The 12,537-nt window shown below is 41.0% G+C and overlaps 1 protein-coding gene across 1 annotated transcript in view; it reads right to left on the reverse strand.

Moving 5' to 3' along the window:
* Positions 1-102: 102 nt before the first annotated feature.
* LOC133561981 (metalloreductase STEAP4-like) overlaps positions 103-12,537 on the reverse strand; it is a 52,435-nt gene continuing 40,000 nt past the window's right edge. Inside the window, exon 9 of the mRNA XM_061915741.1 lies at positions 103-377. Within this exon, the coding sequence (XP_061771725.1) occupies positions 111-377 (267 nt within the window). The 3' untranslated portion in view covers positions 103-110. The remainder of the gene's footprint in view (positions 378-12,537) is intronic.

Here is a 12,537-nt window from a genome sequence, read left to right on the forward strand (position 1 = left end):
TCACGTAAAAGTGCGACACTTATCAACATTACTCATCAAAAAAGTTGCTAAAAGTATTTTTTTCTTTCCATTAACTAATCTCCCGAGTTCACCTCGGTTGAAGTCAGAGATCACAGGTTGGTGGCCTTGATCCCGCCCGTCTCCTCCTCCGACGACTGGGTCCGCTCCCAGCCCTGTCGAATGCGGGTGAGAGTGCCATCCACACACGGCAGCAGGATGAGCATTTTGAGCACCAGCACCACCGAGGGCACCACCAGACACAGCATGTAGCCTGGTGGTGTGTACCACTTGTACGTGGAGAGGCGCAGGAATTTATTCCAGCCGTAAATGTAACCATGAACAGTGCATATGAACAGGGTCACATGGCCCAGTTTGGACTGTGGAGGATAAAAAAAAAAAAGATGCATTCTCATTAGAAAAGTGGGTACATTAAATCAAGTTAATTAGATATACTTAAGAGTAGTCAATGTATTTGTCACTTCCTGTCAATGGGAGAAGACACACAGAAAATGGCTCCGCTTTGGCTACGGGGGCTTTTTTAAATATATTTTTAAAGCTTTTTTGACCACTGATTGTGATCACCGACACAGGAGAGCCGGCATCTTGGAACTGCATTTGGTCCGGTGGGAGGCACAGATTAGCTGACATAAGGCAAATTGAAAGAGCCGTTAGCCTCAAGCCAAAGGCCCAAAAGACAATTCAAATTGATTGCCTAATAACCAGAAACTACACTGAGATTGTACGGAGAGTTTGAAGCTGTTTTAAAGTGTTACCGACCACACAGAGTGATCTCAGTTGACGGGCTGACACCTCCAGTTGATCTTTGAATGGCGCAAGGTACACAATTGTTGAAATAAACAAGTTACAACTGCCGCAAGTCGCTGAAGGGGCAACTGCCATCAACAAGCTGCTACGATGTTAAAAGCTAAAAAAAAAAAACAATTTAAAATCCCGGAAACCTTCAGTGTCGTCTGGATTGAATGAGTTTTTGGACACGGTGGGAAGCAAATATTAAAGTTAACACTGCTTCGACAACGACAATGATAATAAAATCTGAAAGAAAACCAACACCTACATTCCACACAAATACTAATAAGTAGTAAGAGCCAGGATTTTGAGCATAGTATTAATGCAGGCACAATTTTTTTCTCCAACATTGGTAACAATTGTTTTTATTACACAGATGAATAAAATATTTGCGACAATAAATATAGTTGCTATTAGTGTTGTCCCGATACTAACATTTTGGTACCGGTAGCAAAAGTATTTTGAAAATTTTCGGTACTTTTCTAAATAAAGGGGACCACAAAAAATTGCACCATTGGCTTTATTTTAACAAAAAATCTTACGGTACATTAAACGTATGTTTCTTATTACAAGTTTGTCCTTAAATAAAATAGTGAACATCCGAGACAACTTGTCTTTTAGTAGTAAGTAGGCAAACAAAGGCTCCTAATTTAGCTGCTGATATATGCAGTAATATATTGTGTCATTTATCATTCTATTATTTTGTCAACATTAGTAAGGACAAGGTCATTTTCAGAGGCGGTATAGTACCGAATATGATTAATGAGTAACGCGGTACTATACTAATACTCGTTGTGGAGAGGCGGAGTCGGCAGTCCAACCCGCAAAGCAGGGCGCACTGTAGCCCGCTGCAAGATGGCAGCGAGGAGGTGTGGCCGGCTGTCTGACAGCGAGGCAGGCCCAAAATGGTGGTGAGGAGGCGTGGACTGCGAGTAAGCAGCAAGGCAGGGTGCGCCGGAATCAACCCTGCAAATATTATCAGGTGCGTGGGTCGCTCAGCTGGGCACAATTTAAATCTCCTCTCGCACTGTATAAAAGGGGAGGGGCCGTAAACGCCGACGAGAGAGCCGGAGATCACAGAAGAAGCCAAAGAGAAGCGGATACTGAGCGAGAGCGAGAGAGAGCCACAGGAAGACGAAGATGTACGCGACTGAAAAGGTGGAGCGGCAGTGAAAGCAGGACACGGCAAGGCTGAAAAGCAACCTGTAGAGACTTTTCACGTTTGAAAAATAATTCAATCAATCAATCAATGTTTATTTATATAGCCCCAAATCACAAATGTCTCAAAGGACTGCACAAATCATTACGACTACAACATCCTCGGAAGAACCCACAAAAGGGCAAGGAAAACTCACACCCAGTGGGCAGGGAGAATTCACATTCAGTGGGACGCCAGTGACAATGCTGACTATGAGAAACCTTGGAGAGGACCTCAGATGTGGGCAACCCCCCCCCTCTAGGGGACCGAAAGCAATGGATGTCGAGCGGGTCTAACATGATACTGTGAAAGTTCAATCCATAGTGGCTCCAAGACAGCAGTGAGAGTCCCGTCCACAGGAAACCATCTCAAGCGGATCAGCAGCGTAGAGATGTCCCCAACCGATACAGGCGAGCGGTCCATCCTGGGTCCCGACGAGCGGTCCATCCTGGGTCTCGACTCTGGACAGTCAGTACTTCATCCATGGTCATCGGACCGGACCCCCTCCACAAGGGAGGGGGGGACATAGGAGAAAGAAAAGAAGCGGCAGATAAACTGGTCTAAAAAGGAGGTCTATTTAAAGGCTAGAGTATACAGATGAGTTTTAAGATGAGACTTAAATGCTTCTACTGAGGTAGCATCTCGAACTGTTACCGGGAGGGCATTCCAGAGTACTGGAGCCCGAACGGAAAACGCACTATAGCCCGCAGACTTTTTTTGAGCTCTAGGAATCACTAATAAGCCGGAGTCTTTTGAACGCAGATTTCTTGCCGGGACATACGGTACAATACAATCGGCAAGAGAGGCTGGAGCTAGACCGTGTAGTATTTTATACGTAAGTAGTAAAACCTTAAAGTCACATCTTAAGTGCACAGGAAGCCAGTGCAGGTGAGCCAGTACAGGCGTAATATGATCAAACTTTCTTGTTCTTGTCAAAAGTCTAGCAGCCGCATTTTGTACCAACTGTAATCTTTTAATGCTAGACATGGGGAGACCCGAAAATAATACGTTACAGTAATCGAGACGAGACGTAACAAACGCATGGATAATGATCTCAGTGTCTTTAGTGGACAGAATGGAGCGAATTTTAGCGATATTACGGAGATGAAAGAAGGCCGTTTTAGTAACGCTTTTAATGTGTGACTCAAAGGAGAGAGTTGGGTCGAAGATAATACCCAGATTTTTTACAGAGTCACCTTGTTTTATGATTTGGTTGTCAAATGTTAAAGTTGTATTATTAAATAGAGGTCGGTGTCTAGCAGGACCGATAATCAGCATTTCCGTTTTTTTGGCATTAAGTTGCAAAAAGTTAACGGACATCCATTGTTTAATTTCATTAAGACACGCTTCCAACTGACTACAGTCCGGCGTGTTGGTCAGCTTTAGGGGCATGTAAAGTTGGGTGTCATCAGCATAACAGTGAAAGCTAATACCGTATTTGCGTATGACGTCACCTAGTGGCAGCATGTAGATGCTGAAGAGTACAGGGCCAAGGACCGAACCCTGAGGAACTCCACACGTTACCTTAACATAGTCCGAGGTCACACTGTTATAGGAGACGCACTGCATCCTATCAGTAAGATAAGAGTTAAACCATGACAGAGCTGAGTCTGACATACCAATTCGTATTTTGATACGCTCTAATAAAATATTATGATCGACGGTATCGAAAGCAGCGCTAAGATCGAGGAGCAGCAACATAGATGACGCATCAGAGTCCATCGTTAGCAATAGATCATTAGTCAATTTTGCGAGGGCTGTCTCAGTCGAGTGATTTGCCCTGAAACCGGATTGAAAGGTTTCACATAGATTGTTAAACGCTAAGTGCTCATTTAGCTGCTCTGCAACAATTTTTTCGAGGATTTTCGAAATAAAGGGAAGGTGAGACACCGGTCGGTAGTTTACCATGAGGTCAGGATCGAGGTTAGGTCTTTTAAGAAGAGGATGAATAACCGCTTTTTTGAATGCAACGGGAACAGTGCCCGAGGAAAGTGATAAGTTTATAATATTTAGCACTGATGGACCTAATAATACAAAAAGCTCCGTGATAAGTTTCCCAGGAAGTGGGTCAAGTAAATATGTTGTTTGTTTTATTCCATTTACACGTTGTAACAATCCTTCTAATGTTATTTCATCAAAACGAGAGAAACTATTTTGGATATTTGCAGTATCCGCCGTATATACAATCGTATCTGTGTTACTATAACCCCGTTGTAACTGGGACGCATTGTCTTTAATCTCCTTTCTAATAAGTTCAATTTTCTTATTAAAGAACTTCATAAAGTCATCTGCCGAATGGGTGAAGCTACTGGAAGGAGTCCCTTGTTGGGTTAGCGATGCTACTGTACTAAACAAAAATTTTGGATCGTTTTTATTAATGCGGATGAGATTTGAGTAATAATTTGTTTTAGCTAAGGTAAGCATGCGTTTATAAGTTATTAAACTATCACTCCATGCTTGATGGTGCACCTCAAGTTTAGTCGTGCGCCATTTGCGTTCCAGCTTTCTACATAATAATTTCTGAGCTCTAGTTTCTTCAGTAAACCATGGCGTACGCCTTTTTGGAGCCTTTTTTAACTTCAGCGGTGCTATACTATCAATGGTTTCGCGCAGGGCGTTGTTAAAGTTATTAGTGAGGTTATCAATAGAGCCCACATACTTTGGGAACGGTGCCATTACCGAGGGCAGTAGGTCCGCAAGAGTCGTCGTTGTGGCAGCATTAATGTTGCGGCTGCTATAGCAGTTATTATTATTATTAGCTTGCCGAACATGAGTCTGAACTTCGAATTTTATAAGGTAATGATCGGACATTACTTTAGTATACGGGAGTATCATAACTTTGGAGACGGTGATACCTCTGACAAGCACTAGGTCTATCGTATTACCGCTGCGATGCATCGGTTCATTTATTATTTGTGTAAGACCACAGCTATCAATTATAGTCTGGAGCGCCACGCACGGTGGGTCCAATGGGGTATTCATATGGATATTAAAGTCCCCCATTATAATTATATTATCGGCGTGCGTCACTAGATCAGCAACAAACTCTGAGAATTCTATAATAAAGTCCGAATAGGGCCCTGGGGGGCGGTAGATAACGGCCAGGCACAGAGGCAGAGGTGTGGCAGACTTCATAGAAAGCACCTCAAACGATTTATATTTATTATTTAAGTTAGGACTAAAGTTAAAGTTTTCGTTGTATATTAGTGCGACACCCCCTCCCCTTTTGAGGTGACGGGCAATATGCGCATTCGTATAGTTAGGAGGGGATGCCTCATTTATCGCAAAAAAGTCGTCTGGTTTAAGCCAGGTTTCCCTAAGACCGATGACGTTAAGGTTGTTGTCTCTAATGACCTCATTGACTAATAACGTTTTGGGAGACAAAGATCTGATGTTTAGAAAGCCCATATTATAGGTAGTGGGCTGTTTTAAGGAGTTGTTGATAAAATTATCCGTAGTAGCAATATTAATAATGTTGCGTTTATTATGCGCAGTGTACTTAAAGTAATTACGACCATATCTAGGAATTGATATGACGGGAATTTTCAGATTGTCTACTTGGCGCTGCGATAAACTGAACGCATCATAATTTGCCACCTCAGTAGAACGCATGTCTAACTCTGACGTAGTCATAGACACAGTAGAAAAAACATTTTGTGAGTTGTGTATTATTCTACGACAATTGCTATGTGTACAGGGATCATCCAGCCTGGCGCTGGCTAGTTCTAACTTAACTGACTCCATACCCAGGCTAGCAGGCTCTGTAATTGCCTGTGACCGGGCTTGCTCTAGTGCAGTTAGTCAAATGTGGCTCAATGCGAAGTCTATGTTCCGAGACAAGAGGATAGCGCCTTCCTGGTTAGGGTGAAGGCCGTCTCTCCTCAGCAAGCCTGGTTTGCCCCAGAAAGAGGGCCAATTATCAATAAACGTAAATCCCTGTTGTCTGCAGAAGCTATCCAGCCACCTGTTAAGAGAGACTAATCTGCTAATCTGCTAAAGTCTACACCTGCTTGACAGAATGTCATTCCTTGGTGGTCCTGAGAACCCGCACGACAGCAAGAGACTGTCACACTGGTATACCGTACAACCCTAGTTGCCATATAGTTAATTATTCATTTCAATGGCACGTTTGTGCGGAAATGTCCATGGCATGAAGTCCTTTTCAAAAGAAATCCACAAGCCTTTCATAGCGATCACTGTCAGAGAAACATGCATGATAAAAATGGAATAGATTTTGACCTCCAATGATATGAACTAAAATACATCAACAGACCTAACAAGAACGGAGGAGACGTAGAGGTGTACGTGATGAAGAACCTTAACTACAAAGTGGTAAAAAAAAGAAGGAATTTGCTACTGATAATTTTTCAGAATGCAGTACCAATGATGGAAAAGCTACTTGGAAAATGTAGTTATCCAAGTTACTCTTGATTAAGGCCATGTCCACACCAACACGGATACTTAATAAACGCATAATTATCTCTGCGTTTAGGCCTGTTGTCAACACGAAGACACATACAGTAAATGTGTCTTTAAAAATGCAGACTTTTGCAAACACTGGCCAAAGTGTCGGAATCCAAAACTCTCCGCTTAGCGTATGCTTGTACACGGCACACATGCGGACTTGTGATGACGTCACGGTTGTGTGCTGTCATTTTCAAAGCTCAACAACACTGCCTTGCTGGCTTTAATCACACTACACGATGACTTACTGTATGTTTGAATGTAAACATGCTGCTCTTTTCACTCAACATTAATAAAAAAGATGCATCAAAATTAACTTTGCGACACTCCTGGCGACGCTAATGACAGTCAGCTGTTTCAGATACGATCGCTCTCCAACCTCCACCTGATGGGACAACTTTTACTAGCAAGACTTTTTGCTCTGTGTCATAAGAAAAGTGCAACCTTATCTTACATTTTTAGTCCTTATTTTACGACAAATCATGAAGTTAGCTCACGTGTCTTGCTTCTGTTTTTGTAGACCGTGCAGGCGTGTAAAAAGCGACCAAGCAAATAAAAAAAAACATTACGTGGCGTCCTCCTTGTAGTGTGTACTGATGTTAAAGGGGAACATTATCACCAGACCTATGTAAGTGTCAATATATACCTTGATGTTGTAGAAAAAAACCCATATGTTTTTTAACCGATTTTCGAACTCTAAAAGGGTGAATTTGGCGATTTAAACGCCTTTCAATTGATAGCCTGTCGGAGCGATGACCTTTCACCCGTGACGTCACAAAATGAAGCGATCCGCCATTTTCTCAATCCTATTACACACACCAAGTCAAATCAGCTCTGTTATTTTCCGTTTTTTCGACTGTTTTCCTGTACCTTGGAGACATCATGCCTCGTCGGTGTGTTGTCGGAGGGTGTAACAACACGAACAGAGACGGTTTCAAGTTGCACCAGTGGCCAAAAGATGCGAAAGTCCCTCGTTTGTTCTGCACACTTTACCGACGACAGCTATGCTACCACAGAGATGGCAAGAATGTGTGGATATCCTGCGACACTCAAAGCAGATGCAGTTCCAACGATAAAGTCAAAGAAATCTGCAATATTGGAAAATAGACCACCACTGAAACTGCCGGAGTGCGTGAGCTATTCAGGGACGACGGAGCACGGCAAGCGATTACGGCAGCGAGGTAAACCCCCTGGATGTCTTGGCTAAAACGTGATTTATACCACTTCTTTTTCCGTCTCATTTTGTCCACCAAACTTATAACGTTGTGCATGAATGCACAAAGGTGAGTTTTGTTGATGTTATTGACTTATGTGGAGTTTGCTAATCAAACGATGCTAACATGCTATTCAGGCTCGCTGTATGTACATATTGCATCATTATGCCTCATTTGTAGCTATATAAGCATCCAGCCTTTCCTTCCACCCACATTTAATGCCAAACAAACACATACCAATCGTTGGTTAGAAGGCCATCGCGGAATTCTTCCTCGTTTTCTCCCGTGCTGCTCTCTGTCGTGATATGGCTCAATAGCTTCAGTTTCTTCTTCAATTTCGTTTTCGCTACCTGCCTCCACACTCCAACCGTCCGTTTCAATACATGCGTGATCTGTTGAACCGCTTACGGGGCTGAAATCCGAGTCTGAATTCGAGCTAATATCGCTATACCTTTCTGTAGTATACGCCATGTTTGTTTCTGTGTGGTCACGCTGTGACGGGTGGATATAACGACGGTTAAAATCAGGCACTTTGAAGGCGTTTTTCGGGATATTGCGTGATGAAAAATAAAATAAGCCACTGGGAACTGATTTTTATTGGTTTCAACCCTTCAGAAATTGTGATAATGTTCCCCTTTAAAGACAATACACATTTCATTGCACATGTACTATATCGCTATATAGATGATTAAATGCTTTATAATTCCACAACAGTTTTGCAGCGGCACACATCTGTGTGCTTTATACAGGTATTTAAACATGCAAAATGTTTTTCGTGTTGCTGAACATATTTTACCTCTATGAGTGTTAGGGTTTCAGTAGCACAGGCGTGCATTCGCTCTTTAATAATGTTCCCAGGGCACTGTGTACGTGCAGGTTGGTTTTAAAGATAATGTACATGTCATTGTACGTCTGAAGTATATCAAAATACACATAATAGGAGGTGTGATGCCACCAAGTCAGCTATTGCTGCTTTTTCAGCCATCCGATTGGACAAAATGTGCATGACAGCAGGTGTATGTGTTTGTGTGTAGACATGGACCGTTTTGAATCTACACTTGTGTGGATGGAGATTGTTTTAACCCCAAATATGTGTTTTTGAAACTCTGTGTTTGTGTAGACATGGCCTAAATGTAGCTGAACTAAAGGGGAAGTTATCCCCGGAGAATTGTAGCGAGCTACACGGCAAAAGTAGCTTGCTACATCAAAGTTACATTATATAAATATATAACTTAAAGTACAACTTTTCATCAAACAACAGAAAAAATGCTTAGTTTGATTGTTTGATTGACAACAATGCGTGATCTGATTGGCTATCGCAACTGTCTATCACTGTATGTGTCCGTTCACTGACAGTGCACAGACGCCCACATTGCTGAATCTGAAGGCCTGTGGCAAATTTGGTACAACATTGCAACATAAACTACACAAATTCAGTTTGGATAAAAACTCTATAAAATAAAAAACAACAGTGCTGGAAGGAGTATAATATGACATGAAGAGAATATGAATAGTTTTAGATATTGAGGGAAAGTAAATTAAAAAAATACGTTTTATCTTTACTTATGATCATGATTGTTAGGCCAGCAGAGAAGGCATTGCTGGCCCTGACGGCACACCACTGATATATATATATATATATATATATAGTCAGGTGAGGGTCGTATCTTTATGCGGGACTGTTCTGCCGGAAAGCAGAACGGACGGCTCCGGACCAAGGCGTAAGGTAACACATGATTTATTTATCATAAATCATAATACACACACGACAAACAAAAACGGATGCGTGCCGGTCGCACGTGGAAGCTAAGGCTAATCACTTAGCACAGAAAACAAACAAGACTAACTAGTCAAAACACTTGGCAAAAACTAAAAACAAGGCAGAAAACTGACGTCGACAGGTTGCAAGCAGCAAACACAATGAAGGCAGAACGAGTGATAACAAAGGTAGGCTTAAATAGAGTCTCTGACAAGTATCAGGTGTGCGTACAAGGCAGGTTAAAATCAAGTAACCATGGTGACGAAACAAACTCACAGGTGCACAAGGAATAACAAAAGGGGTCCAAAACTAACTGAAAACACAAAAACATGATCCGGACCACAGATCATGACATATATACAGTATATATATATATATATCCATCCATCCATTTTCTACCGCTTATTCCCTTTCGGGGTCGCGGGGGGCGCTGGCGCCTATCTCAGCTACAATCGGGCGCAAGGCGGGGTACACCCTGGACAAGTCGCCACCTCATCGCAGGGCCAATATATATATATATATATATATATATATATATATATATTCGGGATCAAAAGTTTACATACACTTATAAAGAACATAATGTCATGGCTGTGTTGAGTTTCCAATAATTTGTAGAACTCTTATTTTTTTGTGATAGAGTGATTGGATTACATCCAAATTCTACAGAACAACCAAAAATAATCAGCCCGGAGGTTGGGTCTTGGGCGCAGTTGAGTGTTCCAACAGGACAATGACCCCAAACAAAAGTGGTAAAGCAATGGCTAAATCAGGCTAGAATTAAGGTATTAGAATGGCCTTCCCAAAGTCCTGCATATACAGCTTATATAACACCATATAATTACTATACACTGAAAATGAGTCCACATATCCATTATTGTCTAAGATAGATAGTTGGCAACACAAGTGAATAGCAAGACACGTGTGTCATGGTGCTTGAGTGCTGCCTATAGCCTACTAACACCTCCGAGATGACAAGATTCTTGTTGGGGAGGGTGAATGTGAATGTGATGGAGTAGACATGTCATAATGAAAAATAAAAAGCAAAAAATAATCTCTGTTAGAAATGTATTTTCTCTATAATTATATATGGATTTTAACATTTACTTCAGTAAAAATCACAACATTTACACACAAACTTAACATGAGGCTACAGAGTATCTTACTTTTAATTAATTATTGGCTGGTCTGCTGGTCACAATGTCGCCAAAATAGTGTTTGCATTGACTTTTTTACACCATGACAATGTAGTTTGTAATCTACAGTCTGTTGAATATTTTGATGTATATGTGAAATCATTATTCTCTATAAATAAAGCTGTAAGCTCTGTATTGGAGTGCCACTTGTATTACTCTGACTCACCACACTGTGAAACGTGGTTGTGATTTTGAGCTGGCAGATATGTGTCTTATCAGCAAAATAAATCAGCATTTGTGTTTGTTTACGTAAAATGTGAACAGGTGTTTTAATTCTCTACTCTTTTTTCAATTCCACATATAAAGAGGTTTTAATTAGTGCTTTTTCTGCATTTGTTACCATTGAACTGCTTTTTTGTATTTAATAAAGAGGTTTTAATTAGTGCTTTTTCTGCATTTGTTACCATTGAACTGCTTTTTTAAATTTCCTCTTTTTACCATCCTTACCATTTTTGTAATCTTTTTTCGTAACCTCTAGTCTTTTAGGATGTCCTGATGGCAATCAGGCAATGTTACTTTACATAAAATGTGTTATTATTATTTATTAGTACTACTCTGTATTAGGGTTGTACGGTATATACTGTACCGGTATTAGTATAGTACAGCGATACTAATGAATAATATTCGGTACTATACCGCCGCTGAAAAGTACCGGTCAGTCATTTTCTACCACTTATCCCTAATGATTTTGACAAAATAATAGAATGGAAAATGACACAATATGTTATTGCATATGTCGGAAGCTAAATTAGGGGCCTTTGTTTGCTTACTTACTACTAAAAGACAAGTTGTCTTTTATGTTCTATATTTTATTTAAGGACAAACTTGCAATAAGAAACATTTGTTTAATGTACCTAAAGATTGTTTGTTAAAATAAAGCTGTGGAGGGAGATGGGACCAGCGCTGCCTGCAGGATCAAAGGTCACCGCCTCTGTCCATGGTGCTGAAGACAGAGCACCATCAGACGGGGGGGTGGCAGTGCTGACGGCGAGACACAACTGGCAGGAAGCGGCTGAGAGCAGGAGGGGAGAGAGGATACGGATGTGACTGAAATGTCACGTTCTGCAGGAGAAAGACTTGCAGAAAAATCTATGCACATTAAAAAGTTTGTTCAAATTTGCACACCTGGCTCCTGTGAAGTGTCTGTCAGTGGGACCGCTAGGAAGCAAGTTCCACAAAAGCCAATAATAAAAAAAATTGTGGTCCCCTTTATTTAGAAGAGTTCCAAAAAGTACAGAAAAGTATCAAAATAATTTTGGTACCGGTACCAAAATATTGGTACTTGGACAACACTACTTTGTATCTATACAGCCCTTAATCAAAAGTGTCTCAAAGGGCTTTACAAATTGTTATTAATGTGTGTTAATTAAATGTATATTTGAATAGTATTTTAAATCAAAGTATAATAGTTTTGTAAATGTATCGTTAGGTGTTTTCAGTAGATTATGCTTGTGTAAGTTACTTCTTTGAAACTTTCATTTTGTTAGTGAAGTCACACCGGATGTTGCGCACAGTGTTGTTTTTGTGAGGGGAAAGGAAGTGTGTTGCTGTTCTGAGCTTCAAGCTGACAAATTGAGGCTGTTTGAGAAAATAAAAAAACAGCCACTCAATTTGCCACTGCTGTCCTGTTTGTACATTAATCTTACATCAACGATGTCGTTCACAACAACACAAGCAGGTGAGATGTGTTGTGGGTGTATGAATTATTCCTGCTAGCTTTAGGTTCGATGTTCGGGCTGTGTTTCAAGCGGCTGTCTCCACATTGTTTGTCAAGGACGAGGCGTTTAAGGGTTTCAGGGATGAATGAGCATTATCGGACACATTGTTTTCTCAAACAAATGTTCCTTCTCCTCATAGTGACAATTGACTTACAGTAATGACAATTTCTGTGATATTCTG

The sequence above is a fragment of the Nerophis ophidion genome, linkage group LG11, assembly GCF_033978795.1.
Source record: "Nerophis ophidion isolate RoL-2023_Sa linkage group LG11, RoL_Noph_v1.0, whole genome shotgun sequence".
Classification (NCBI taxonomy): Eukaryota; Metazoa; Chordata; class Actinopteri; order Syngnathiformes; family Syngnathidae; genus Nerophis; species Nerophis ophidion.